The sequence below is a fragment of the Laccaria bicolor genome, genomic scaffold (assembly GCF_000143565.1).
Source record: "Laccaria bicolor S238N-H82 LACBIscaffold_63 genomic scaffold, whole genome shotgun sequence".
NCBI lineage: Eukaryota > Fungi > Basidiomycota > Agaricomycetes > Agaricales > Hydnangiaceae > Laccaria > Laccaria bicolor.
This window is the reverse complement of record NW_001889934.1, coordinates 40,633-67,980: the sequence shown is the minus strand read 5'-3', so window position 1 is coordinate 67,980 and position 27,348 is coordinate 40,633. Positions and strand designations below refer to the sequence as shown.

The 27,348-nt window shown below is 47.6% G+C and overlaps 10 protein-coding genes across 10 annotated transcripts; 5 read left to right on the top strand and 5 right to left on the bottom strand.

Moving 5' to 3' along the window:
* Positions 1-806: 806 nt before the first annotated feature.
* On the bottom strand, positions 807-1,608 carry LACBIDRAFT_334383 (uncharacterized protein; the record flags this gene model as incomplete). The annotated part of the gene is made up of 5 exons (XM_001889137.1): positions 807-864; positions 957-1,016; positions 1,068-1,228; positions 1,285-1,431; positions 1,516-1,608. 5 exons carry the CDS (start codon positions 1,606-1,608, stop codon positions 807-809), a joined length of 519 nt encoding a protein of 172 aa, XP_001889172.1.
* A 1,854-nt stretch (positions 1,609-3,462) lies between these two features.
* Positions 3,463-6,332, bottom strand: LACBIDRAFT_295831 (uncharacterized protein; the record flags this gene model as incomplete). The annotated part of the gene is made up of 13 exons (XM_001889136.1): positions 3,463-3,524; positions 3,724-3,816; positions 4,028-4,094; positions 4,217-4,890; positions 4,947-4,953; positions 5,026-5,231; positions 5,269-5,317; positions 5,637-5,697; positions 5,856-5,862; positions 5,885-5,889; positions 5,917-6,034; positions 6,093-6,098; positions 6,287-6,332. 13 exons carry the CDS (start codon positions 6,330-6,332, stop codon positions 3,463-3,465), a joined length of 1,401 nt encoding a protein of 466 aa, XP_001889171.1.
* Positions 6,333-6,668: 336 nt separating this feature from the next.
* On the top strand, positions 6,669-8,261 carry LACBIDRAFT_334381 (uncharacterized protein; the record flags this gene model as incomplete). The annotated part of the gene is made up of 6 exons (XM_001889175.1): positions 6,669-6,681; positions 6,758-6,774; positions 6,835-6,895; positions 6,952-7,045; positions 7,439-8,096; positions 8,157-8,261. 6 exons carry the CDS (start codon positions 6,669-6,671, stop codon positions 8,259-8,261), a joined length of 948 nt encoding a protein of 315 aa, XP_001889210.1.
* Positions 8,262-13,053: 4,792 nt separating this feature from the next.
* LACBIDRAFT_314689 (uncharacterized protein) lies at positions 13,054-13,592 on the top strand (the record flags this gene model as incomplete). The annotated part of the gene is made up of 2 exons (XM_001889174.1): positions 13,054-13,060; positions 13,108-13,592. 2 exons carry the CDS (start codon positions 13,054-13,056, stop codon positions 13,590-13,592), a joined length of 492 nt encoding a protein of 163 aa, XP_001889209.1.
* Positions 13,593-13,598: 6 nt separating this feature from the next.
* On the top strand, positions 13,599-13,928 carry LACBIDRAFT_314688 (uncharacterized protein; the record flags this gene model as incomplete). Its single annotated transcript, XM_001889173.1, has 1 exon — positions 13,599-13,928. The coding sequence occupies one exon, from the start codon at positions 13,599-13,601 to the stop codon at positions 13,749-13,751; it is 153 nt and encodes a 50-aa protein (XP_001889208.1). The 3' UTR covers positions 13,752-13,928.
* A 248-nt stretch (positions 13,929-14,176) lies between these two features.
* LACBIDRAFT_314687 (uncharacterized protein) lies at positions 14,177-14,734 on the top strand (the record flags this gene model as incomplete). Its single annotated transcript, XM_001889172.1, has 5 exons — positions 14,177-14,243; positions 14,291-14,335; positions 14,391-14,512; positions 14,604-14,657; positions 14,711-14,734. 5 exons carry the CDS (start codon positions 14,177-14,179, stop codon positions 14,732-14,734), a joined length of 312 nt encoding a protein of 103 aa, XP_001889207.1.
* A 1,607-nt stretch (positions 14,735-16,341) lies between these two features.
* LACBIDRAFT_295829 (uncharacterized protein) lies at positions 16,342-17,095 on the bottom strand. Its single transcript, XM_001889135.1, has 4 exons — positions 16,942-17,095; positions 16,725-16,885; positions 16,613-16,673; positions 16,342-16,549 (listed from the first exon to the last, which is right to left on the bottom strand). The coding sequence occupies exons 1-4, from the start codon at positions 17,074-17,076 to the stop codon at positions 16,460-16,462; spliced, it is 447 nt and encodes a 148-aa protein (XP_001889170.1). The 5' UTR covers positions 17,077-17,095; the 3' UTR covers positions 16,342-16,459.
* Positions 17,096-17,213: 118 nt separating this feature from the next.
* On the bottom strand, positions 17,214-19,052 carry LACBIDRAFT_334377 (uncharacterized protein; the record flags this gene model as incomplete). Its single annotated transcript, XM_001889134.1, has 6 exons — positions 17,214-17,322; positions 17,355-17,608; positions 17,681-17,695; positions 17,736-17,870; positions 18,063-18,409; positions 18,464-19,052. The coding sequence occupies 6 exons, from the start codon at positions 19,050-19,052 to the stop codon at positions 17,214-17,216; spliced, it is 1,449 nt and encodes a 482-aa protein (XP_001889169.1).
* Positions 19,053-19,772: 720 nt separating this feature from the next.
* On the bottom strand, positions 19,773-21,839 carry LACBIDRAFT_295828 (uncharacterized protein; the record flags this gene model as incomplete). Its single annotated transcript, XM_001889133.1, is given in 9 exon segments — positions 19,773-20,007; positions 20,089-20,307; positions 20,450-20,576; positions 20,693-20,786; positions 21,025-21,044; positions 21,167-21,178; positions 21,402-21,428; positions 21,448-21,508; positions 21,567-21,839. The coding sequence occupies 9 exon segments, from the start codon at positions 21,792-21,794 to the stop codon at positions 19,773-19,775; spliced, it is 1,023 nt and encodes a 340-aa protein (XP_001889168.1). The 5' UTR covers positions 21,795-21,839.
* A 1,877-nt stretch (positions 21,840-23,716) lies between these two features.
* LACBIDRAFT_314681 (uncharacterized protein) lies at positions 23,717-24,146 on the top strand (the record flags this gene model as incomplete). The annotated part of the gene is made up of 1 exon (XM_001889171.1): positions 23,717-24,146. One exon carries the CDS (start codon positions 23,717-23,719, stop codon positions 23,903-23,905), a length of 189 nt encoding a protein of 62 aa, XP_001889206.1. The 3' UTR covers positions 23,906-24,146.
* Positions 24,147-27,348: the final 3,202 nt, after the last annotated feature.

The window sequence follows — 27,348 nt, the reverse complement described above, 5'->3', positions numbered from 1 at the left end:
ATGTTGCTGCCACTGGAGGTTGGACATCCCTCACCTTCCTGCTCTACTGGCACCGCATGGATGAAATTCTCCCTATGTCGACCTCAAAAGCTTATAACCAAGCACATCTTCTTTGTCTCACTGAAATTTTTGAAAAATTCTGCATAGCTCACAAGATCCCTTCTGCCCTACTTGATAAATGTACATCTCCCTAGATTTGTAACACCTCTCCCACTCCCACCTCTTGTATAGTACCTCCACTTCCCCAATCATCTGCTACACCCTCACACCACTGCCAATCCTACCTCTTGTATACTATCCTTACTTCCCCACTCTTCTGTAACACCCTCCCAATGCTACCACCTTATGTATAAAATACATCTTTATATTTGAATCATGAATTTTACAATCTCTTTCCATATCACAGCTGGACCCCAAGTGACACTCAACTGGGCAGTCAGTTTGGCTCTTCCTTGCCTCACCAACCTGTTGTTGTGAGCTTACACTCGGGTTGGTACTGCCAGTTGGTTTCGGCAAGTTCTCACCACACTCAGTGAGTTCACTGGATGCTCAAATCTTGTTTGCACATTCTTGTGTCCAAGCGAGATTTTTGCACAACCAAGGAATTTGTCCACATGAATTCCTTGTACATTTATTCACCCCTGTTCACACAGCGCTACAGTTATCTTATTTGGCAGGCCCGAAAACTTTATTCGGTAACGTAGCTGACTCAGGAGTCCTTTCCCCTCCTACTTATCATACAGGTTTATTGCAACAAATCGACAGAACGGTACATTCAACATCAGGTCATTCTTCACTCATCAGCATCAAAGGGAGTGATGATCCAGAGCTGACTTGGGGGATAGAACGGTGGATTGCTCGGACCTATGATGAGCGGGCGAAAGGCAACCTTTTTTTTTTTTTTTCACGTGGTGTAAGTGTTCACAAGATGTGGAAAAAGGCCTGCAACCGCTCACTGGGTATAGGGTTCACCTGTGGGTAAAACCCAACCTCCATGCTTGTTCGGAGACTCGATGCTAAGAAAATAAAATAAAATGACCCAGGATTAAAAACTGAAGGACTCTCACAGGAAATCATTACGTCCGGATTGTGGAACAGCAGTGATTCGCCACTTCACATCAATGTTAGACTCTTTGAGCAGTGAAACAAAAACGAGGTGATCTTTGGCGAACGCAGGTGCTCCCTTTGCCTTGAGGACATAAAATTCACCGTCTTTTTCGATTGTCCACTGCGGTAAACAAAGAACAGTTAGAATATGAAAAGTGCAGGAGATTGGAGACTCACCAGGTGTGCTTGCACTCCGGGTGGAATGGATATGACACTCTTGGGATTAAGACTTTTGTCTTCATGGAGTGCACGCTGGATATAAGTATCAGATGCTTTATTGCGAATGAGATACTGCTTTCCGCTGGTCAAGATTTCGAGGATGCTCTAGGATACGTGAAGACTATCTGGGTGGTGGGCTTATATAGTCGCCCCATGGATCTAAGTTACATTAGGGGTACACTAACTCACAATAAAGAATGTCACATGATTTTCTTTTACAAAGTTGGTGCTATAACACAAGAACCAAACATTTTGAGAACTATGCTCTGGTGTATGAAACATAGCTAAAGAGGTGTAGATTGTATATACCAATTCTAGGAATGAACAATTGAAAACTCAGGATAAGGCAGGGAATAGACTGTGACAAGTGCCAAAAATGGGATGCAACAAAGTGGGAAATTCTGAATGACTGCAACCTACTGAAAGCAATTCACAACTTGAGGAGCAGATATTTTGAACACTGGATCTCCCTGCTATTGTTATGAGCTTTATAAAGTCTCTGGCCTAGAAAATTCTATATCCTCCTCTAAAAGGTAAATTTAAACTTGTTCAGCACTTTATGTATTTTTCACTCAATATATTTGTTGGAATGAGGCAAAATGACTCTCCATTAATGTTTGTAGTGTGTATAATATAAAAGGTAGGTAGAAATGTTTAAATAAACATTGCATGATGTCTGTAGAAGCTAGTTTTTCTGGAACTAAACAAGTATCTACAACATTGGTCCTTCTTTTCTGCAAGAAGAAAAAATGCTACCATCCTTTTGAGTTAAGTCATGGAGACTCAGGATGTCCATTAAACAACACCTGAAGTATGATATGATAGCAAATAAATTTACACTGGGTATAACTTGAAAAGTCCCCAATAAAAGTACATTTTGCATAGAGCAATCATCCTGGACCAATCCTTGACATTTTTTCTTGGTGAATTGGGGCTGAAAATATTTAACAAGGCACTTCTCATACCTAGGAACACTATCCCAAAGAAATAAACAGAGGTCCTATTTGTACAAGGATCTGAGACCCCACACCTTTCTTCCTGTATGCAAAACATACTTATATTGAGGACTTTTCTTCAAGTTATACCCAATGTAAATTTATTTGCTATCATGCTGTACTTCAGGCATTGTTTAAAAGACATCCTGAGTCTCCATGACTTAACTCAAAAGGATGGTAGCATTTTTTCTTCTTGCAGAAAAGAAGGACCAATGTTGTAGATACTTGTTTAGTTCCAGAAAAACTTTGGGAATTAGCTTCTACAGACATCATGCAATGTTTATTTAAACATTTCTACCTACCTTTTATATTATACACACTACAAACATTAATGGGGAGTCATTTTGCCTCATTCCAACAAATATATTGAGTGAAAAATACATAAAGTGCTGAACAAGTTTAAATTTACCTTTTAGAGGAGGATATAGAATTTTCTAGGCCAGAGACTTTATAAAGCTCATAACAATAGCAGGGAGATCCAGTGTTCAAAATATCTGCTCCTCAAGTTGTGAATTGCTTTCAGTAGGTTGCAGTCATTCAGAATTTCCCACTTTGTTGCATCCCATTTTTGGCACTTGTCACAGTCTATTCCCTGCCTTATCCTGAGTTTTCAATTGTTCATTCCTAGAATTGGTATATACAATCTACACCTCTTTAGCTATGTTTCATACACCAGAGCATAGTTCTCAAAATGCTTGGTTCTTGTGTTATAGCACCAACTTTGTAAAAAGAATCATGTGACATTCTTTATTGTGAGTTAGTGTACACACCTCATGTGAATATATCAGGTTATTCGTGCCAGCTGTCTGCCAACTGTCTGTAAGCTCCTCACAAAACCTGAAAGGTATGGAATCGATTGCCAAATACGTCAGCGGCTGAACATATTTGTCTGTGGGGCTTGAGGAATCAGAAAGCTCTGAAATCGGGGGAGGTCATTAGTAGCGATAACGAATCACTTGACACTGTTGTTATGAACAATGGAAGTTGACTGTGCTGCCTTTCGAGTTTAAAGGACAGGTAGAAGCGTCTGCAAACACAGTGCGAAACTTTCCAAGGGGCTGGCAGAGCAGCCGAATACGGGATGGGTGGTCCGTCAGAGGCCTTGAAAAATATTTTTGTGGCCTCTGCTTGCAAGAATCATTTAAAAAGCAGCAATGTTACCAGAACACCCTTGAACTTGATGTGGCGGGTTACACGCATATTCTGTTATGACAGGCATTAAATTTAAATAAAATCCCAACGTCAGATCAATACTTATCTAGTTGAAGGAACACAGGCTTATGCCAAGGGTACATGAATAACCTTGATAAGCAGTGACACGCTGCACACGGTTCTTCACATGAGGCAACATGCGCATCTCATTTCAGAAACTTCTTAAGTTCTCCGAGCTTTCGCCACTTACTCACGTCTCCACCAAAAGCCTCCCTCCACGTAAATTCCTCACAACTTTGATAATATATAGATTGGGCATGCCAAGCGGTAGCCGTTGAACAGTCTGCGACGGTGATGAGGCTGTCACTATTAGGGTTGATGGAAGGGGAAAGCAAAGGTCACGGTGGAGTAGTGCATCCTGGCAGATGCATACTCCATCCCCCTGTCGTTTGGGGTCTCACTTAGGTGTCAGAGGGTTTACATACACATTTAGATGTCACATTGTGTTTGTAGGTTCTTCAGTCAATACCATCATCTCGTTCGTGTCTACGCACTCTGTGTCACTTGGCACCTCTCCAACAGTACGCATTGTCGACCTCTTGGAGTAATTTGATCCATGCTCTATTCATAAATAAAATGAGCTGAGGCATGATATGAGTTGTCAGGGCTTTGCACCTGGAAAATATGAGGGCAATGTTGAAGCAACTAGCGTAATTTTTTTATAAAAAAAGGGGAGAACGTACCGTGGACGTGGACCTGAACATACTATGCAAGAGCTCGGAAGAGGATAGTATCTCTCTCATGCAAATGTTGCCTCGTTCATCTTCATCATTTACCAGATATGCGATGAAGCGATGAACACGAGTTGGATCCAATATGGGATATTCGGATTGTTTGAGTGATTGCCCTATGAGAATCAAGCCAGCGTCATCACAGGCGAGCGTGCGCAAGCGAATGGGAGTCATAACAGGGAGTGTAGAGCCCTTTGTTGATAACTCGACACTCCACAGTGAGAGCTCTTTGATGCCCCCACCACACCAAGAGAAAGTGGACAGAGGGAAGTTGGTGAACGATGCAAAATGAAGCTGGGTCAGCTTGGGCGAGCTAATAATGCGATGGATGCAGGATATGAAATTGGGGCAGAGGTCATCCCAATATAATGAATCAAGATCTCCTGGACGCGAGACAATGTGACTAAGGGAGAATGCGATGAGGTTGGAGAGCATGTTTAGGGAATGGATGATTCTGGGGCAATCGGAATCCTCTATGTAAATGTATACGTCCAAATCTTGCACATAGAATGCGATATCGGGCGTCTTCTCGAGGTCTTGAACTATGAGAACGAATGCACTGAGTGTGTGTGTGCGTTGTTGTGTTCGGCGGAGCATGCGTGATGATGTTGAGGGTGGGTTGGGCACTAATCAATTTGAGTAAGTTGTCTCTGCCGTTTCACGACAAGATAAGTTCACTTACACGCCATCTAGAATTTACCCGGTGTTTTAGAACTTTTTTGTCGAAACACTTGCGTTATCAGCAAGTCAGATGATCTAACATCAATGACTTCTCTGAGACGACGAGAGGGGACGCATTTGAAGGCATTGCGCAGGTTGAGAGGCCGATGAAGTGACGACGACGGGGAGTGCCTCCGATGTCGAGCAAGTCCACCATCATGTCTCAAGACTGGGAATGGAATCTGAGCTCTGCCATAGGCTCCGTGTCTACCCCCCTCATAACCCATTCTCGTAAATTCGACAGCGACTAATGGGTGTGTAGAGTTGAGCAAGACTCCACTTACTCTGTGTCTCGGAACTCGGGTATACCACCCTCAATCTCATCTCCTCATTCTAGTTGGCAGTAGAGGGTGACGAGCTTTGCAACGACGTAAGGGCGTGTTCAAAACTATAAAGGGGAAACTGAAGTAACTTTCTCAGAACAACGACGACGGTGGTCGGAGGCGAGATCGGCAACGGCGAACCACTTAGACGGGAATGCAAGGGGGGAGCAGGATTTGAATTTGCCATATGGGGCCAGTTAGTTAGTCCGGCCGCCAGGCCGTTAAATTTTATTTATTTTAAGTACCAATTTCGGGTAATTTATGGTCCGGATGAGCTTAGATTAGACTGGTGCGCTCCCTGACATGTTTGACGAGCTCTCCTTACTTACCCGTTCTGTTGTCCTTCCAATGATGGAGACACGCTTGACATGAACGATGCAGTTGTTCCAGCTGTCATTGTGCAAGAGGTTGGGCTACCTGCAGACGAGATGCTTGATGTGACTGATGCAGTTGTTTCAGCCGTCATCGCACAAAAATTTGGCCTATGTGCAGATGAGCTAGAGGCCATCAACACAGGAACCAACAGTGGGAATGGGCATGAAACTCACAAATTTGCTATAGATCTCAACATACCCACTGCATCTGCAAACTCTGACCTGAGAAGCCTACAAGAAGGTTTGAGGAACACCAGTAAATGAAAGCTTGTGAGAGTGTGTGATTGTGGTGAGAGTATAGACAAAGTTGAGGCCGACGACAAAAGCAGAATAATTATCTGCAGACAAAAAGGCTGTGAGACATTGTGGGTAAGTCATTTCTTTTTATGTCATTTTCTGCCTTCTACTCACCACTAACTATGCAGTACCATCTTTTCTGTGTTGGACTGGATCATGGTATCAACAACTGGGTTTGTGACCCATCCAAGAGCATAGAAAAAAGCATAGGAAGGGGCGGCAAACAAAGGCATGCAGTGTAGATAAGGTGGCAGCTGACACAACACCCAAATGACACCCAAAACACGGTACCTATTTATAGACTTTACCTATATATGGTAATTTATTCTCACGCTGGTTAGTTAGTCCCGCCATAGTGGCCTTACAAAAAAAATCAGCATGATATATTAAATTAAAATTGTGTACCCCCCTTGCGGGAATGATGAAGAGTGGATGAGCAGTCTTGCGACGTAAGTTTTCTGGAATCGGATTTTCAGGCGACGTGACTCACTTACTGTCTAGACTCCCCTCCACAGCAAATCCTTCACCACAACTTCCATAGAAGGCTGAAAACTGGGCGTGCCGTGGGGCCGCCGTGTAATTCAAATCCGCGATGAGGTGCTGTTAGGGTCACTGAGAAAGGTCAGGAGGTAAGTACACATTGCCAACGAGCACCAGAAGGGCTTACCGCAAGCAACGTTAAAGTTGATGATGACTGCAGAGGGTAATTAACAAGAGGGGAAAAAATCAATGAACGAAGGCAAAACGAAGGAGTTTACCTACCGAACACGATGAGATAGTATGGGGAGGTAGTAAGGTAAGTGGGGAAGTGGATATTATCTAAAACGGGACTCACCGAACCCTTTCATACATTCAGCCAGCAAATACGTTGGAGTGTCGAGGCTCGACCAAGGCTCGACGTGGAGAAGAGCTGTTTGGTAAGAGCTTTAGAGTACACACTCATGCGCAATTCCAGCTTGATTCCAGCGCGCAGCATTCGCGTCCGAGGATTCTCCACAGTTTCACACTAGCCATCTCCAACGTGTGACCATGGTAGCCGAAGCCACTACGCGCCATCCACTAGCCTGGTGAGTGCTGGTAGGTTGTGGTCTGTGTCCTATCTGTGGTCGGGAACTCACCTCCACCTCTTTGAGATTCGGCTTGTGTGCTATCTTCTGTTTTACCCACTTCTCGCACGTGTCGTTATGACTCTAATTCGAGTACCGAGCGACTTGTATCTTTCTAGGCATGAGTGACTTCTTTCACGTGCGTTGGGTAGACTTGTTTAGCAGTGTTTGCGGCACATCGTTCTTTCATCCAAAGATTCCAAACCAACCGTTCTTTCCCGTGGTGCTAGTCTTGAAGCTTGAGCTTGAGCTTGTACCCCTCTACTTCGCACAAACTGCTTGAAGAATGGCAGCGATAACTCCAATCTTAGCCTCTACCGCTGCACCGCCATCCCTTTTTACTTGCTCTCCTAGGGTTCATTTGGAGATCATGGAGAAAGTTATTGATGTGCTCAACGCGGACCACGATGTTGACGCTATGAAGGCGTGTTCACAGACCTGTCGAACCCTCCTTCCTCGCTGTCGAACACATCTTTTTTCCAAGATAGATCTCGACCCTGCTTGCAGTCGAATACCCCCACTGGTAGATGACGACGACGACAGTGACTATTCCCAGACGACTTTTTCGGGATCCACGCGCAGAATAACATTATTCCTCGATCTGCTCGACCAGACACCTGAAATCGCATTCTACGTGCGGGACCTTGATCTATTCATCCGCCAAGAGGACGCCAACTGCTCCAGAACCATCCATGCACTAAACATGCTCTCCAACCTCAGCTCGTTCTCCCTGCGTCACGATAATGTAAAATACGGGCAGTTTGCATTAGACTGGGATGAGATGTCTCCCAATTTCATATCCGCTGTCTATCATGTCATCAGCTCGCCCAAATTAACCCAGCTCAAGTTAAGCTCGGTCGTCAACTTCCCTCTGTCCATCTTCTCCTTGTGCGGTGCCATTGAGGATCTCTCTTTTGGGGATATCATGTGGCCAGAGGTTGGATCTGCACCTCCCACGATGACTCCCATTCCCTTGAAGACGCTCACCTGCCATGATCACGGCATTGTTTTCGTAGGGGAAACGCTGATAGACGACAAGAATCCTATATTAGATCTAACTCGATTGCAACAGCTCATCGCGTCAGTCCGTGGAGAAAATGGAGACACATTCGTGAACGAGATACTACGCGCATCTGAAGCTCTTGTCAGAGTCGAGTTCTATGCGTACTCCGAGTGATGTGAGAAAAGGGTTGAGAGAGTGTTCATGGGAGAGCCCAAGTTGGAGACAAACAATCGTGTTTGGTCGCCCAAGCTCTCTCGCACGGATCCCGCAAGGGGAGGGCCGAGCTCAAGCCGGCACAGGCGAATAGTATGTAATACATGAGACGTGCAAACAAGAAAAGGAAGAAAATGGAAACCAGAAAAAGAAGAGGGTAAGTGGTAAGGGTGGGTGAAAAAAGAAGAAGCTCGCTAACGAGCTCTATGTGAGTGGTATGAAAAGATGAGGGCACGAAGAGAGTACCTAACGAGCTCTATGTGAGTGGTATGAAAAGATGAGGGCACGAGGCAGTGTGGACGAGCGAGCCATAATATATATGCAGACAGGACAAAGAGAACACGAGGGAGGAGGAAACGGGGCGAGGCGACAAAGCGCAAGTGATAAGAAAAGATCACGTGTCGCTGCATAGACCCCAGTCAAATGCATTTGACTGGCTCATCTATGCGTACTCCGAGTGATGTGAGAAAAGGGTTGAGAGAGTGTTCATGGGAGAGCCCAAGTTGGAGACAAACAATCGTGTTTGGTCGCCCAAGCTCTCTCGCACGGATCCCGCAAGGGGAGGGCCGAGCTCAAGCCAAAGCAGGGGTGAACGGGAGAGCCAGAGGTTCGAAAGGATCAGCACTGAGAGCGGCCAAATGGAGGCGTGCAGAGAGTCCGAGAATGCGGTCTTTTGGAACATCAATGTATAGCTTGTAGGCATCACTGCGCCAATGGCCTAGGAGCTGGATCTCATGATCAGCATATCCCACGGCAGCAGCAGCAGAAGCAGCTCCACGACGAAAGCTATGCCCCAAGTACAGAGAGGGGTCAAGACCTATAGTGGCCAAACGAGACTTCAAGGTGGAAATGAATGAAGATCGAGTGAGGGCAGAACCACCTTTGTTATCGAATAAAGGTGCATTTGGTGACTCCGGGAAGAGCTGGAAAAGCTTCTGTAAGGCTGAAACAGCGCATGTAGTGGACCCCAGTGGTGCCTTGGCGATGAGAATTGAAACACCCTTTCGAAAAGGATCGGTCTTGGATGCAGGGAGGTCAAAGCGGACATGTGTAGGGTTGTCGAGGGATGGTTCAAAGGTAATGCAGCCCCGGGTTAAATGAACAGCTGGATTGAACTTCTCACCTGTCCCTAGTGTGAATTCACCACAACGAAGGAAACCTGCCCAGGCGAGCTTCATAGCGGCATCGAAAACAGCATTGTTGCGGATGGAGCAGTCACCCGAAACAGCTGCAAGTTGCTGGAGAATTCCAAGCGTGATGGGGAGCTTGGGATTTCGAACCTTTTCTCCGTAAAAACGCTTGATTCCACGGATGACTCGGCGGACTGTCTCAGATTCACAAGCGTCGAATGGAAGACCTTCGTCGACATGGAGGGAACGAACGGCGGACAGATAGGATTTAATTGTCTTGGGCTGGAGCGCGCGAGCCCCAAGACTTGCAACCCACTCAACGATAACCCGAGGGGTTGCTGGCAGGAATTTCCCAGGCTCATCGAGCAATCCTGGGTGAAGTCGGGCAAAATCGATGAAGGAACGCTGACCTGTGGAGTAGGATTTGCGAGTGCTGGATGCGAGACCATGCCAAAGGAAGGTTGCAGCTTGTCGTGAGAAGTTAGCATGTGCTTCAAACCAGTGAGATGGGATTTCGGATAACAAGGTTTGCGTGGGAGGTGTGGGGCGAGCTGGAAGAGGCGGCTGTACTGGAAACGAGAAGCGGCATCAGCAAGCATATTCTCTTCAGTCGGAATCCAAATCGAGGAATAAGAAAAATTGAGGCAAGCAGCTAGCATGGACAAAAGGCGAATGAGGGCCATTGAATCAGGGGAACGCGCTGTCCCAGAATTGATCCAAACGACCACCGCCTGGTTATCACAGTAAAAATTTACGTGATGATTATTCCATGTATCTCCCCAGCAAAGTACTGCCTGAATGATCGCATACAGCTCCTTGAACTGAATGTCATGATCACGATAACGTCGTGGGGCACGTGAAGCGAACCACTGATTTGCATGAATGCCCCCAAGCCCTTTACGACCGCTCGCATCTGTGTGAACCACCACAACAGGTCGAGAAGGTGAGAGCAAGCGAACCCCATTCCACGTTGAGCTAAACACCAGCCACCATCTGATATCAGCTCGAGCGGAGGAGGGAATATGACGACGGGTGAAGGGAGAGTTGAATTTCGATGAAAAATCGAAAAGACGGCGAAGGAAAGAGCGTGAACATGGGATGACCTGAGATGTGAATTGCAAGAAGCCCAACAATTCTTGCAGTTCAAGAAGGGTACAAGTCCGCTTTTCCGACCAAGAATGGAGAAGATCTTGGAGGAAAATGAGCTTGTCAACAGGAAGACGAGCTTCCATTGTAGTTGAATCAAGCTCCAGCCCAAGAAACTCAAGACGGGTGCATGGCCACACTGTCTTTGAATCCTGGAATATCAAACCAAGCTCCTTTCCCAAATCCATAACCCACTCGACAGCAGCATTTGCCAAGGAGTGTTGTGTATCACTGGGGAAAATAAGGAGAAAATCGTCCAAATAGTGACGAAGAGCTGCTGGAATATGTCGCTGAATAATCCAATGTAGAGCCTCCGCAAAGAGGTTGAATATGTAAGGCGCATTCTTGAGGCCAAAGGCCAAGACAAGCAAATAAAAGAACTTAGAGCCCCAGTGAAAACCGAGGAGATGCCAATCGGCCGCCCTAACGGGAATATGGCGGAAAGCGTCCTTAAGATCAAGCTTTGCCATCAAAGAGCCTTGCCCCGAAGAAATCAGGTCATGGATAGCGCGCTCAAACATATCATACGAAATTTGAGCTTCGCTATTGGGAATGCCGTCATTGACTGAAGAGTTGTGGGGCCAGGAGAGGTGATTTATAACACGAAGTTTGTTGGGGTTCCGTTTGCGACCAACCGCGCCGAGGGGTGAGCAACGGAAGTTGGAGAGTGGGGGTGATGGGAAAGGGCCTGCCGCATGGCCAGATGAAGTGAGCACCTCAATGGATGAGCCTATAAAGGCATCATGTTCAACCGCCGACTTGAGGTTCTTGCATGATTGAGGATGTTGATCACCGATGAAACCCAAGTTGGCACCAAAGGATATAATTTGAAGTAACGTGGCTACAAACGTTCTATCGGGGTAATCATGTAGGTAGTGTTCCCAAGCGTTGATACGTAAAGGGGATGACACAGGAGGTGTAAGTGGGAGAAGCTCCGGCGTAGGCTTGTTACAACGTGGGTTTGTATTAGGACGAGGAGGGGGTGGGGCACGTGGAGGGAGGAGATTAGAGTGAGGGGGGGAGAATGTGATTGGTGACGAGGAAGCCGAAGACAAAGAAAAAGTACCAGATGAGAGCTGCTGGCCCAGGCGAGCAGCTAAAACCGATGGGGCGGCTGAGCCCGCCCTGCCAGCAACCTAGGTCTTCTTGCAATCCTTCTCCCCATGACCCGTAGCGCCGCACTTGCGACACTTATGAACGCGTCCCCCTGGACATGGACTGGCCGTGCACTCGCCCTTGTTGAAAGCGAAACACACTTGCTCAGCGCGAGCCTTCGATGTCGACGACGACGACCGATTGGCTCCTTCCCTCGCAATCTTGAAGTGGCCGAAGAGGTGGCGGTTCATGAGCTCAGCATCTGTCCGAGCCCACCCTGAGTAATCGCCGTCTCGCATCTCGGGGCGCCGAAGGTAGTGGAAGTCGAAGTGGTACTGGAGGACTGCTCCCCACTGGTACTGTTGGTGAAGCGCCAGGATGTGGGCCGTGTAAATGGCGGCGCCATCGGCAATAACACGAGTGGCCTCGAGATCGCCAGCTGACGCGGCAAAGTTCTCCAAAACCCGAAAATAGGTGAGCAGGGGTGTGAGGAGGGAGCTAAGGGAGGGGTATTCCTTTGGTAAACCCGCACGACTCTTACTATCCTCTCCCTTATCCGGATCTCCCTTCTCCCGAAAGTGCGAATCGAGTTTGAAGAGATCCTTGGGTTTGAACTCGTGACGCGCGATGTCCAGCAGCATGCTTGCCTCGATAGTGGGGAAGCGATGGTAAAGCGATGACTTACCAGGTGAAGCTTGAGCGTGGACGGAAGTGAATGGAGGGAGTGGCGCGAAAATGCTTTGAGGGGCAACGGCAGTTGGGATTTGAGGGCTGTTGCTTCGTGCCAAAATCATTTGAGACATCATCATTTGCAGCTCGTGATATTGGCGCATGAAATCGTCCGGTATCTGCGTGGGTATCTGCGTGGGTGGTTGGGTGGTTGGTACTGAGCCGCTGGCTGGAGGGGATGGATCGTCGGATGCATTGGTCATGTCAGGGACGTCAGAGGGAGGAGCGAGTGGCGACGATTCAGCTGGAAGTGATAACGGAGAGACTGCTGGCGGAAGCGATAATGGAGAGGCCGTGGGCAAGGAGTTGTGGGATGCCCTGACAATGGCACGCTGGGCAGTGGCAGAAGGAGGGCTATTAGCGGATATGAAGCGACCCCCGGGACCGCGACGCAGCTGGGTTGGTGGATTCGACGACAAAGTCGAAGGAATGGTGCCTGATGAAAAAAGAAGAAGCTCGCTAACGAGCTCTATGTGAGTGGTATGAAAAGATGAGGGCACGAGGCAGTGTGGACGAGCGAGCCATAGTATATATGCAGACAGGACAAAGAGAACACGAGGGAGGAGGAAACGGGGCGAGGCGACAAAGCGCAAGTGATAAGAAAAGATCACGTGTCGCTGCATAGACCCCAGTCAAATGCATTTGACTGGCTCATGTCCGGTACGCCCTCTCATTTTTCTCAGGTGCATCCTTTTCACATTACTCAGGACCGAGTTCCATTCATTCCGGAGTCGCTAAATCTATAGCATACCGATCTCTCAACACCATTGAATCATTCGAACTTTCCATGGTCATCCCCTTCGACGAGCTCAACGCCATCCCTGAAATATTCACGGAACTCGAGGCCCTCTCAGACGCGCCTAACCTACGAGAAATTTCCATCTCTCTCAACCTCCAGCCTCAGCATCGCTTCCCCCCAGGGGTTTTATTTGCGCTCGATAAGCTACTTACTGGACCCGGGTTCCGACAACTTGACAGAGTTGAATTTCATGTCAGCACCTACGGGCCAGAGGGCCACCAGTTTCGAGAAGCGATGGAGAAGATTTTTGAGGAAGAATTTCTAGGTCTTTCTCAAAGTCCGCTCCGGAATTTTAGGAATTCCGTGACCATCCAAGGATCCGGATTGGGGTTGGCAGGCGGTGATTTCGACGGCGACAATGTTTTTGTTTATATGTATGACGATTTAGAATAGAACTCTATGCACACGCTTGACAAGTACGATCTCCCTCCAATACCAGTGAATATTTCCATAATCATCATCCGATCTTCTCTCTTGTCGGATGGACTCCGAAAACAGGGTGTGGGGAGGTCCGTCGGCCTCAAGGCCAACGCCAAGGTCCAGCCAATATGATGTCGGCTTAGCTTAGCTAAATTCGGCTTCAAGATCGTTCGATTTTAGCGGTGAAGCCCACGCTAAGCAAAGGAGACCCGAACAAGCCTGTACTTTATATAGCCTCAACGACAACATCCGCCTTGCGCAGAATCGACCATAGCTACACGTCCAGCTTCGAAGATCACTCGTGAATGACGAGTTCAATCGATTTCTAGGTGTTACTAGCTTGTAGAAACAATATCGGCGACCGGCCAGTGAGTGTCGAGGACGGACTAAGGCAACGTCAAACGACGACGACGACGACGAGTGCTATACGGTCGAGTAAGTTCTTTGTCGCGTTTCAGATTGTGGATTATTCACTTACTTGTTGTAGCTCCACGCCCACAACCTCAACAACTTGTCCATCTCTCACATTACCGACTTCCGCGCGTCAGACGTCGGGTATGTGGGTGGTTTTTAGAGGCGCATGCGTGATAACGTGGAGGGCAGGTTGGGCGTTAAACAAGTTGGGTAAGTCGTTACTCTCGTCGACGGCATGACATGTTCATTATGGATAGGTGGAGGAAACGTCGAACAACGACGGGAGGTGCTTCTGACAACGGGTAAGCTTTCCATCGTGTTTCTACCGCAGGTTGGGCACTAATCACATTTGGTGAGTCGTCTCTTGCGTGAACGGGAGACAGATCTACTCACTTGTGTTACGGAGGTCTTGTCCGCCGTCCTCGATCCCTCCATTCAATTTGGTCTGCGGAAAGGTCCGCGATGAGTCTGGAAGCGGGGTAAGTTTTTTTTGTTCCGAGCGGGACGGAGGGGCTGACGTAAGTACCTTCCTCAGAATAACGATGACGGTGCTGCAGACAATTGCTATAGAATGGCGCCATGTTGATGGAAATGCCCAGAGGCGAAGGAGCTCGCTTTGTGGACGTGAGTATTTTGGACTGGATTCAATGCGACGTTGACTTACGTTTTTTAACTAGAAAGAAGCTTTTGAATCCGACTAAAACGTCCCTCCGCGTTGACTCCGCGCCAATTCCTTCACCCTCAAAACATTCATAAGATCGGGCGTGCGGTAGCTATTTAATACAAGTCTGCGATGGTGACGAAGGTGTTAGGGTCGTCTGACCAATTGACTCGGTGGACAGCTTCGTCACATGACCACCTTTGCTTCGTCGACTTCTGTGCTCATTATCGTACCACCTCAGCTTTTCAGGCTTACAAGATGCTTATTGAACAAATCAACGTCCACTTTTTGGAGAAAGTGGCTCTAGGCGTCTGCGCTTTACTCGTTGCCTGAAGTCTGAAAATGCCCAGGCCCAGCATATCCGTGCAGCGCCGACGACGGATCATTATTTTTCATGCAGCTTGATTCTTTCGCGGGTTATCCCGGAAAAACTGGAGGCATTCGATTGGCCGAGGCCCACTTTATTTTCCATAAGAACCAGATATATCTCACCAGAAAACATATCGAAAGTCTCCTTCCATCAATGCAACACATATCCGCCTCCTCTCTACAGGACCTGCCTACGCGAGTTCAATACCTGCGGGATTTCATCGAATTTTCCTCAGATGATGCCGCTGCGTTACATTCTTCGCGCGGCGTGGTCACCCCGCTAGTCCCAGCCGTTCTTGAGGCAGTTTACGAAAAGCTCCTCTCGTTCGACATCACCGCCAAATCATTCGTACCTCGCCAAACAGGTTACTCTGGCGTCGCGCCAGTCAATGTCGAAGAACTCACACAGGATCATCCACAAATCAAATTCCGTAAAGATTTCCTTGGACAATATCTGGTCAAACTCGTGTCGATGGATTACGAAAAGAGGCAAAGCTGGGAGTATCTGGATAAGGTAGGATTAATGCACACAGGGAAGGCTGGGTTCTCGCATCGGTGAGATATCTTTTTTTTGACGTCCTCATATCTTTTCTCTGACTCGTGTCTATCAAGTTTGAGTAAGCCTGCCCTGAGAGTCGAATATATTCACTGCGCTATTCTCCTTGGTTACGTCGAGGAAATCCTCCTCAACGCCGTCATGACCCATCCTGACCTTGACGACGACACCAAGAACGCCGTAGCAAGAGCTGTTAATAAGGTTATATTTATTCCATGTCGTCGCCGTTCCACTATGCTGACATGTGTCTGTAGATCCTTTGGATACAAAACGATCTCTTTGCTCGTCACTATATTGCCGATCAGGAGTCTGCATCCAGCGACTCCTTTACCATTAGCAAGCCACTGGCTATCCTCTCCGTGGTGGGGATTGCCGGCCTCGGCGCACTGATACAGTATATATCACGTCGCACATGATTTTACTTCCAAATACCACCAGTAATAGAGGGCCGGTGGTCTTTCAGGGGTTCATGTACGTAGGCATTAGGGGCATTAGATCAATATGTATGTAGATTTAGATTCGACAAAATGGAGGGCCGCGCTCCTTCCAAAGTTCAAAAGTTTCGATATTGAATCTCATATGGAGTGCCATACGCACTCAACGGATACATTCTTTCAGCCGTAAGTCAACTCTGGGCTGGTCTGAATAGGTATATCAAGTGTCTTGCGTAGGTAATCCTCTCTCTTAGACTCACGACTTGAAGATCACAATTGGCGGCTCGGAAACTTACTTGAGTAACAAATTTGATAGCAAAAGTTGAGCCCCTTCCCCTCCTATGTATCGTACAAGTTTATCGCAACAAATCACAGAACGTACAGTCCAATTTCATCGAGTCTTTCTTCAATCAACCAAAGGAGTGATGACCCAGAGCTGATTCGGCGGGTAAAACGGTGGCTCTCTCGGACCTACGATGAGTGGGCGGAAGGCAACCTATTTTTTCACGCACGGTCTAAGCACTCACAAGATGCGAAAGAAAGGCTCGTAGTCACCGACCTGAGTATATGGTTCTTCCGTGGGTAAAACCCAACCTCCATGCTTGTTCACGGACTCAATGCTGAGAAAATTAAATTAAATGACTCGGATTAAAAACCAATAGGACTCTCACAGGTAAACATTTCGTCCCTCATTTGGAATCTCAGTGAGTCTCCACTTCACGTCAACCTTGTATTCTTCGGCCACCGAAACAAAAACGAGGTTATCTTTGGCGAACGCGGGGGCTCCCTTGTCTTTGAGGACGTAAAAATCACCCTCCTTTGTGATATACCACTACGGCAAACAAAAAACGCTTGAAATATGAAATATGAAGGAGATTGAAGACTTACCAGATTGGCCTCCACTCCGGGTGGAACTGCGATGACGCTCTTGGGATTTAGACTTGTATCTTCATTGAGTGCGCGCTGGACATAAGCCCCAAATCCTTTATTGCGAATGTAATGGTCGCCTTCGCTGATCGGCATTTCGAGGATGGTCTGGGATACGTGAAGACCATCTGAGTGATGGGCTTTTATAAGTAGTCGGACCGTGGATCTGAGTTATATTTGGAGAGGTACTTCGCCTTGTGAGAAGATATGAGGTTATTCGTGCAAGCTGTCTGTCAACTGTCTGCAAATGCCTCACAAAACCCGACAGGTACGAAATCGAAGTACTTCGATGGCTGAACATCTTCGTCCTTGAGGCTTGAGAAACCAGAAAGCTCCGACATTCTAGAAGGGCATGGGAGCCATTCACGAATCACTTGACACAGTTTATATGCACAATGGAAGTTGGTTCGCTACCTTTCGAGTATAAAGCGCAGGTAGAAGCCTCGGCAAACGCAGTGCGATACTTTGCAAGAGGTGGCTGAACATGGATGCCGAGTACAGGGTGAGGGAGGCCTGAGTCTCCCATCCTTGCCGAGGGGAACACGCGCAAATGATATACTACAGCTGCTGGTGGACCGTGTAAAGCGACAGCGCACTGGTCAATATCCCGTGCAGCCATTGACTTGTTCTTGTATGGGAATTTTTTTTTTTTGACTAACTTGATACGTGCTCTGTTCATGAGGAAAATGAGGTGACGCACGTCGGGGTGTCGGACCTAAAAATATGAGGGCAATGTCAAAGCAACGGGGGCTCACCGATAATTTCATCAGAAAAACGACACCAGAAATGCCAGAATGTGGAAACGGGTCATTCGGAGGAGAAAGATACGCCGGCGTAAAGATGGACGAGAACACTGTCCAGACTCCAGGATAATACACTTTAAAATACGCCTATGACTTATAATTCGACGATACAACACGCCTAGGCTGAAAATGTCAGCCTCCGTGCAGCTTACAGCGAACGTCAAAAGATCACCTCCAGCAATTCCGAATACCTCGAATTCAAAAGCTTTGGAGGGTCACCGACGTATCCACAGTTCGAACCCCACTCCGAGGAAGGGAAATAAATTCTTCTAGGATTACCTGCTCCATAGCTTCTTTAAACTCGTGAGCGTCTCCCAACTCTAGCGAGGCGCTCCCATTGACATGAAATCCTACGCTTTGGAACCGGCGAAAGCCCGGTCCAGTGAGCAAATTATCGAGCGCAAGTAGAACGCCAGCTCGGAATCGATAAAGAATGTCCAAACTGAGACGAATAACGACGTGGTGCAGGTTGGGCGCAGCTGCGAGAACTTTGAGCTCAGTGCATATTTCGGGGATGATGTTGTGGATCAGGGAGCTGGTGAAAATGCTGAGTTGGAATGTTTGGAGGGTGTTGAGTGAGGAGGCTATGGATTGACCGACGCCCCGGTAGGTGTGGGAGGTCGTACCTGCGTGAATCATTTTAACGGTGTACTTTTTTACAAAAGGGGAGGAGAACGTACCAAGCAAGTGAACTTCTGTAAGAACTTCAGAGGAAGATAGTATCTCTCTCATGCAAATGTTACCTCCTGCTTCATGTAGAGATGCGATGAAGCGATGAACAAGAGTTAGATCCATTATGGGATACTCGGATTTTATAAGCAGTATTTGCCCTACGAGAATCACGCCAGCTTCGTCACAGGAGAGCGCACGCAACCGAAGGGGAGTCATAACCGGGAATGTAGAGCCATTTGTTGATAATTCGACGCTTTTCAAGGAGAGCTCTTCGAGGCCGCCACCGCACCAGGAGAAAGTGGACAGTGGGAAGTTGGTGAAGGATGCGAATTCGAGCTGGGTCAACTTGGGCGAGCTAATAATGTGATGAATGCAGGTAATGAAATTGGGGCAGAGGTCACCCCAATTCAATGTATTGAAATCTCCCAGACCCGAGAAATCGTGACGGAGGGAAAATGCGGTGAGGTTGGAGAGCATGTTTAGTGCACGGATGGTTCTAGGGCGGTCTGAATCCTCTAAGTAGATGTATAAATCTAAATCCTGCACGTAGAATGTGATATCGGGCGTCTGATCAAGGAGATCGAGGAATAATCTCATCCTGCGAGGAGGAGCATCGTCACTGTCGTGGTTTGGGGATATATGTCTGCTATTGAGTCTGAGATCGAGATCGATCCTGGAAAAAATGTGTTTCCGACAGCGGGGAAGAAGACTTTACAGGTTTGGGAACATGCCTTTATGGCATCGATTTCGTCATCTACGTTGAGGACGTCGATCACAAATTCCACTATTTCCAAAGGAATTCTTGGAGAATTGACGGTCATCGCGACGTTGAGAGGCACCACATTCATTGAGAGCTTGGTAGTTCGGCTACAAGGGTGCTCGGCACAAGCTCAAGTTCCAGAGTTCTAAGCATACGTACCTGAAGTTCCGATCCAGAAAAAAGTTGAGAGGATAGATAAGGTCGGGTATTTCTTCAATTCTTGAACAAGGCAATGGGAATCGTAGATGATGAATTTAAGTAGCTTCAATGGCGCTCAGGGGTGCTAGGATGACGTGGAGGCCCATGAAATTTGAATGCGATATGTTTGGCTCATTTATCAAGTTCGGTATCGGTGCGCAGTAGGAGACTGGCTGGAGCAGGTTTGGGAAGGCACAAGGCGCAGGACCTGGCGCCGCGAGCACAAATGCCTACAAGAAACAAGTGAGATAATCAGAGACGCCCCGCCAGTATACGGAATGAGAAAAAGAGAAATGATTACGTAGGCCTCAGGCAAACAACGGCCAACATTGAATACAAATACAAACATACACAATTCATCAGTCCAATTCAGTCGTAATCAGGTCGTAATGATCGTTCTCCTCCTCTCTCTCGGGGTTATCATTGTCATCACTCTGGTTGTTGGCAACCCATTCAACCGCTTCCTTAACCGCTGTACTCAAATTGAAAACATCCTCAAAATCGCCCTTAGTTTCCACATCTGACTTCTTCAAGTTCTTGATCTGCGTGCTTGCTGCGTGCCCTTTTTGTGCTTCCTGTTCTCGTTGTAAAACACTGCGTAGAAGGTCAATGGACTGTCATAAATGATTGGAATGTGGCTTGCATTTGAGCTTGTTCAGGACCCTTCTATTATACACGATGAAGTTTTTTCTGGCGTTCTCGTAGTCCCCATCTTCAACGTAAGCCTTGATGTCAGTTGCAATCTTTCCTTTTTTACGCTCCTCTTCAGTGTCGTCTGCTTGAAAATGAATACCGGCGGCTTTTAAGGCCTCATCTATCGTCATATCGTCCGGTTCACGGCCTGGATACATCAGCATCGTGAAGGCCTTGTAAAACTGGATTCCCGAAGATGCCCTATCGGGGCGCTGGTGTTCGTGATGAAAACCTAAAGCATGACCGAATTCGTGAAGGAAGGTTCTCTTGGTACAGCCGTAACCCCCAAAAAACATCTTCGTTGCTTTGCCGGACTCTAGTTTGCATACATTGCTTGACGCACTGCCAGTCATCTTTTGGCCAGGTGATTAGGATGTTTGAGACACGGCGGTCTTTCGTTTCGCTGAATTCTAAATAAGCGTATTTCATCCATTCGTCCCTCGCAGAATCGAAATCTTCTTGATATTCCTCTAGCAGCGCGGTAACAAAATAGTACTTCAACACAGGCTAAGAAATAGAATTCAGCGACGTGACACGGCTCTTAATGCAAAACGAATTACCGGGGATGTGAGAACCTTGGACTTACTAGTACCACTCAGTTTCACCGCAACAGGCCATACATTCTGGGTAATAATGTGGAAAGGGTTCGACATGACGGGTTTTGTAAACTCGAAGGTAAACTGGAATCAGGAGAGGTAGTAAGTAGGCAGGGCACCGTTAGTAAGACCTTGACAGAATTAAAAGAACCTCGTGTGTCAATTGTCTTTCCTGCATGGGATGAGTTCGTTTAACCGGGATTATCATTCTTCATCCGGAATGCGAGGCTAGATCTCGTGGCAATAAAGTTTTTAATCCTTTATTTCCTCAAATAATGTTCATCTGGTCGAATCAATTGAGTAAATTGTGTTCGTAGCATACATTACCGATGCCCGCAACCACTGTTGGAATATTTTTTAATAAATCAGGCTCCAGTCCCACACTTGCCTTGTATCACAATAAATCTGGCATCGCAGTGGTGGATCGCCCCATCATTGGAATATAGAAAATATAGTATACATACTTCCCAAGTATCCTAGTGGTTGAATACATTAGAAATCTGCATATCTGTAGTCCGTTTCTAGGTTTATGTATAACGAGAGAATAACGCGAGGGTATTTGAGGTTCGTATGTACATAGTTGTATTGATGCTGATACGAAACTTCAAACGTCCAAAGTATATCAATCTAAAGTAGCCGCAAATTCGTCACATAAACCCGGTAAGAAAAATCTAGACAAGCGACACGCCAAGTACTCACCAACTTCGGACCAGAAGCGCATACGCGCTTCGCGTAATTATTTAACAGGGAACGGCACTGGCGGGGCAGAAAGCGTCGTTGACGTTATAGATCAACGTGCCGTCAGCCTAGTCAAGGTCATCAGTAAACAATGCGATGGTACGAGTGCGGCGAATCGTTCTGTACCACTTTGTAATCGCAATAATAAGTCATGCCGTCCTTCAAGAATTGGCAGTGGAGTGGGTCGCTTCCGGCCTGTTGTTGGAACTTGAACAGTCCTTGATTGGGGGGGCATTTCCAGCAGGCTTGAGCTGCCGCTTGGGCTTTAGGCGCCGCTTGGCCTTGAGGCACCGCTTGGGCGGATACGAGCAGGGCGCTTGTGAGGACGGCGAGGATTGCGGTGAAGGAACGCATTTTCGAGGTAAAGTTATGGAAGTAGTGGTTTTTTCTTTGAGGGAGGATTGAAGGGTTTGTTTGATGATTTTGGACTGGAGAGATGAGGCGCTTTTAAATAAAATCCTTCATGCAAGCAAACTTGAGACGGAATTTTCGGCATGGCCATCGTACACTACAGGGTCAAACCCGCAGCCATCCATTGTAAAACGCGAAATTCACCCAGGTCAATGCTTGATGCTTCTCCCCACACGAATTACTGCGCGTCAAGAATTTTGACTGTTGCCAACGTGAACTGCGATATGCCGCAAGTCTCAAATTTTCTTCGAAAAGGAAAGAGACGGTTGGCGGCTTACCTGGATTGGGTGGTGAAATTGCAGTAGGGGATAAGAACGTTGAGGTCTGTAAGACGCAGTGTCAATAAATTTCAGAATTCGTAATATTAACTGATCAAGCCTCAGGTCATGTCTCCTAAGTTTCGATCGATTCTGCATTTTTCAATGGGTGATCTGGCGGATCCGAAGAAGAGTGAACTGCGCAGCTGCTCCACACTCCGCGTGTTTTTTGGTCCCGGTGTTCGGTGGGTGCGAACCTGAGCGGTTGCACGCAGCAAAGGTCCTAATTTTTGAAGGAGACAAAGTTGAATTGCGGCATCCAACAATAAATTTATGGTTCATTAAATAAAAGCTTACCTATTTCCCGTGAAAGAGCTCTTAAGTTGTCCATGCCGTGTTCAAGGACTCGTTTCAAAACCCGGAGGTGTTGTCTTCAAATTCGGGGGCTCCTTTTCAGAATCGGAGGTTCGAATCATCTGCCGGTATGATGTGGCCGTCTCGTTTTAAAAATAAGCCTCGTAACGACAGATTTTTGTTTCTTTCCTGTGCGTCGGGTGCGGAAACTGTCCGGCGATTCATCATCGTCTGGAATCTGGATATTCAACTTATTGAGAATTCTTGTCAGTAATGAGTGGGTTGGACCGGGAAATTTTACCCGTTGTTGGTTCACGGCGATGCTGCGCAGCACGGCTGGAGACGGCGGTCTTTGTGGAAGAAATGGAAAGACAATTCCTAAAGCAAAGAAACTGAAGCAGTCCACGTGTGCGCTTCTTCGTGAAACGTAAACTGCTCGCTTGAGGTTCATGGAGGTGGGACCCCAACATCGACTAGATCGTGAGGTACCAATAGCCACCCCCTAATCCCGATAATCATGGTCAGCCATTCAATGACGTCACCTAGGTCCATGTGATGGATAAGCAGATCCCCATTTCTTGAAATTTGAATGGAACGACAGCGGCCTGGCGACGAGAGCGAGTGGTAGACCCTGAAAAGAGCGCCACGTCTGTCCGCGGGTTACTTTGGTTGGGAAATGTAATCGACGTGGTCAGCGCAAAGTCCGAGATCGACGCTATCAAGGTGTGTCCACAGACCTGTGAACCTTCTTCCTCGCTGTCAAACGCACATTTTCTCCAGGATCAATCCCCGGACTCCATAGTTGCAATGACAACGGCCAGACACATCGTCTCGACCTCGCTCGCAAGATGCTATTTCTTCATCTCCTCGAACAAACACCGAAATCTCGTTTTGCTTGCGGGATCTCAACCTCTGTTGAAAAACTCGTCATCAAATATTCAGCCCAGGCCACCGGCCTCCCTATTTCTCCAACCCTCCGCAACGACTGGTCATCTTTTTCTCCTCTCTCGTAGAGCATTGATGTACCTTCTTGAGACATACAACGGCATTCAGAAGGGTCTCTGTCCGCCAGAACGTTGAGAGCAGGGAGTTGCCCCGAGACGATGAAAGATGGAGTAACGGCGAGAGCGAGGACTCTCTCCGAAGCGTGAAGAGTTTCTCCTCTTCGAAGCGTGGAGAGTTTCTCCAGAGCGGCAACCCACAAGGGCGAGAGAGGGGAATCTTGTCAGGACAACGACGGCCTCCCCGCCGTCCATGGGCACCACGGAGTCTTGTCACCACGTTGAGAGCAGCTCAAACATCAAGAGCGAGGGGTTTCTGCAGAAGGTTTATAACGGAGAGTCTCGCCGACACATCGAGAAGAGGGAGCATTGTCACAAGATAGAGAGCTGGGTGCCCCGCCAGAGCAATGAAAGGACGAGAGGGGAAAAAGTCTTGCTGTGACGATAACATTGAAGATTCGGTAATCTGGCCAAAACTTCAAGAACTGAAAGTCTCTCCAGATGGTCATTGATACAGAATGGGAGAACGTCCGGGGAGTATCATCACGTCGTCATCATGTCAACAAGAGTCCTAGCAAATTTCTGCGATGAGTATTATGCCCACTTTGGTATTTTCGTGTGTGATAGTACAACGGTGATAGGAAGGATAGGGAGTAGAATTTAAGTTGAAAAAGTCTGGAAATAATGATAGGAGAAGATGGGGGGTAGTTTTGCAAGACGACGGACGACGAGGGCAGCTGAGGTATATCAAATCTGTATAGAAAACGACCGGTCTGACTCCTGAAACGGTATTAGCAGCGACTAATCCAAGAGCATTCGATATACCATTGGAAAAGTTTAATACAACGGATCCACCTTAATCCCAATGTTCCCATCACCCATGCCCATCCCAAAGTCGATCCAAATCTCCCTCCTCAAGTAAAAGGCATACCACACGATGAAGATACAGAAAGCAACGAGTGAAGCGCATGCATATGGTGAAGGCGGAGGCGGATTGAATCGCGGGTCGGCCTCGAATGCCATCATGATGCGGAGTTGGCGGGTGTGTGCCAAGTATGAGTGATGCGGAGCATGGTGTTCAGGGTCTTCGTCAGCGTCGAAGGATATTGAACATGTGCGGAACGGCCTAGAGATGGAAGGGTTGGAGGTGGGGACGAGCTCGTAGCCTGCAGGCCGCAGCGGTGGCCATGATGAGCTTGACGTCGTGATGGTTGAGAGGAAAGTGCGTTGCCATTGTTTGGCGACGATGTCGAGCCTCTTGTCACAATACCACGACTATCATCTAGCTAGCGCTCTTTCTCCCCGCAATCATTGCAGACATTCCGGTTGAAGATTTGACAACGACAACGAAGGCGTGCCGCCCACAACATCATCATCGAAGGACAGGGGTACAATACCGACTTCACATAGGTGCCAAGTTTTCTTCCAGAGATACGTAGCCACGGCTGATACTTGCTCACAGGCCCAAAATTCCAACCACAGATGGGGGGAAATGGTGACATACCTTCCGATAAAGCGCTGTTTCTTGTGGTTTCCGTCATACCAGAGAAAGAGCAAATCGACGTTGAGAGGACCCCTGGTCTTGTTTGGCCAGTGATATTGACCTCTCTCCGCATCCTAGAGTGTTTCCCTGCCATCCCCGCCGTGGAAGCATCATCGGCTACTCAAATTGCTTTTCATGAAATAGGTAGCCAGAGCTTAGGATCCCCGAATTCGATCTGCTAGTAACATGCCAAAAGTCGCCGTTATGACAGACCCAATCATAAAACCCACAATCGCTATTATGAATCTGAAATGGGGAATTGGCCCCGCGGCAGAGCTGTCTGAATGGCGAAATGTCGCGGGGTGCCTATGATCACAAAAGGTGAGCAGCCGATCAGATTGAGTTGACCGAGAGATAGGATGATTGCCGAGAGATAGGATGATTGCCATGAAAATGATAGTAGCCCCAAGCGGTTGAGAGATGGCCTTCGTTTCTACTCCAACATTGAATGATTGCATGAGCGCTACCCCCACTGGTTCATTTCCCATTAGTTCTCATCGAGATGAGGTAGGTATAACAGGGCGTACCAACACCGGAGGACGCCATCCCTAAACTCGTTCTGACATAGGCGAGAAAAGTGCGCTCACCGGCTGGTCTCTTGCGACGCTTCCGCGATTGGCCAAGGAGAAGTTGATCCTCGAGGCAATTGGGTCACGGAACATCGGCCCTGTTTGGAAGGACAATCGATAATCAAATCCAAATCGAATCGTTGATCCAACACAAATGCTTGGCGTTTCTCCCATCATGATCGGGCGCTTCACTTCTTCCATTCCCACCACGACCACGACCTAAAAACACAAGCATCTTTACACCAGATGTCCAATGCTTGACCGCGCAGGAGGTGTCATCGTGTCAGGCGCCAGCGCCCTCACTGAAGTCCATGGAAATTATACATCGGGTGAGTTTTGACATGTAAGTAGTAATCTGCAACGCTAGCGCTCAAACCGGATTTCTACTATGAACGAAACTCAGTTACGCATATCAATGGCCCAAGTGTATTGACAGGCGGACACGGTAACTCTCTTCCCTTTTCTGACAGAAAATGACTTCACTAATAGGTTTCAGGCCTCCAATTTCTTCAAACAAACATCGCAGCCAGCGCAATGCACAATTCCAAAGGACGCTACGCCGACGCTCCGAGATGCCACAAGGATACACGAAAAGCCGTTCTCAAAGACATAACAAATTGGGTCTTAGACGATTCCAAAGATACTCTGATCCTTTGGCTCAGCGCCCCAGCTGGCTTCGGCAAGTCAGCCATTTTGCAGACTATAGCCGAAACTTTCCATGATTCCAAGGGGCTCGCTGCTAGTTTTTTTTTTGCACGTACCGCTCCTCAGAGAGACACTGAGACTCACCTGATTGCGACTATTGCTGCGCAGCTGGCAAAATCAGTTCCAGTGACTAAGCCTTTCATCGAGCAAGTCGTGCTGGATGACCTATCAATATTTGAAAAGGCGTTGCCCGTTCAGATGGAACTTCTTGTGGTCCAACCTCTGATCCAGGCTTCGTTTCAGGCGGAATGGAACTACCCATGGCCTTCATTGCTTATTATTGACGGTCTTGATGAATGCAACGACGGGAAAGTTCAGGCCGATATCTTACACATGTTCAACGACGCTCTTTTGAAAATCAAGTATTCATTACCTAGACTATACCTCCTCATCGCCAGTCGAGAGGAGCCCGCCGTCTCCGATGTATTTGAGGACAGGCTTTCCACCATCACCCACCATATTGTTCTCGACGGTTCTTACGATCCTGATCACGACATAGCAACATTTCTTCGGAGCAGCTTTTCAGATATATATCACCGCCGGCGCATTCGCTTTCCTTCGATGTCCTCCCTCCCCCAGCCATGGCCATCAGAAAAAGTAATTTCATTCCTTGTTCAAAAGTCATCCAGCCAATTTATTTTTGCGGCGACGGTGATTCGATTCGTCGATGAGGAGCGTAAGGTCCCTTCCGCACAGCTCGAGCTTATTTTGGATATCTGTGAATCACTCGACGCTTCTCAACACATCACCAATCCCTTCGTCCTCATTGATCAACTGTACACGCATGTTTTGCGATCGACTTTGGAAATCAAGAAAGTCATCTCATTTCTTGGGGCTATCTTTTGTTTACAGCGTAACCAAGCCCCAACGCCTGCTTTATTGGAATCCCTTTTCGGTCTCAAGTCGGAAGAGATGGTAACTCTCTTCTGGGACTTACACTCCCTCATCTACCTACCAGCGTCCAGGACCCATTCCATTCATTTCTATCATGCTTCGTTCAGGGATTATTTGGTAGATCGCCACAGATCAAAAGATCTCCACACCGATGAACATGCGGCACATTCGCTC

What these genes read in the sequence shown, in the direction of transcription:
- LACBIDRAFT_295829 (XM_001889135.1), bottom strand. Translation starts at nt 17,076, where the DNA reads ATGCCGATCAGCGAAGGCGACCATTACATTCGCAATAAAGGATTTGGG. An exon ending in CCGGAGTGGAGGCCAATCTG is followed by an intron (nt 16,886 to 16,941) that starts GTAAGTCTTCAA and finishes TGTTTGCCGTAG; the next exon opens with TGGTATATCACAAAGGAGGG. An exon ending in CGGAAGAACCATATACTCAG is followed by an intron (nt 16,550 to 16,612) that starts GTCGGTGACTAC and finishes GTGAAAAAATAG; the next exon opens with GTTGCCTTCCGCCCACTCAT.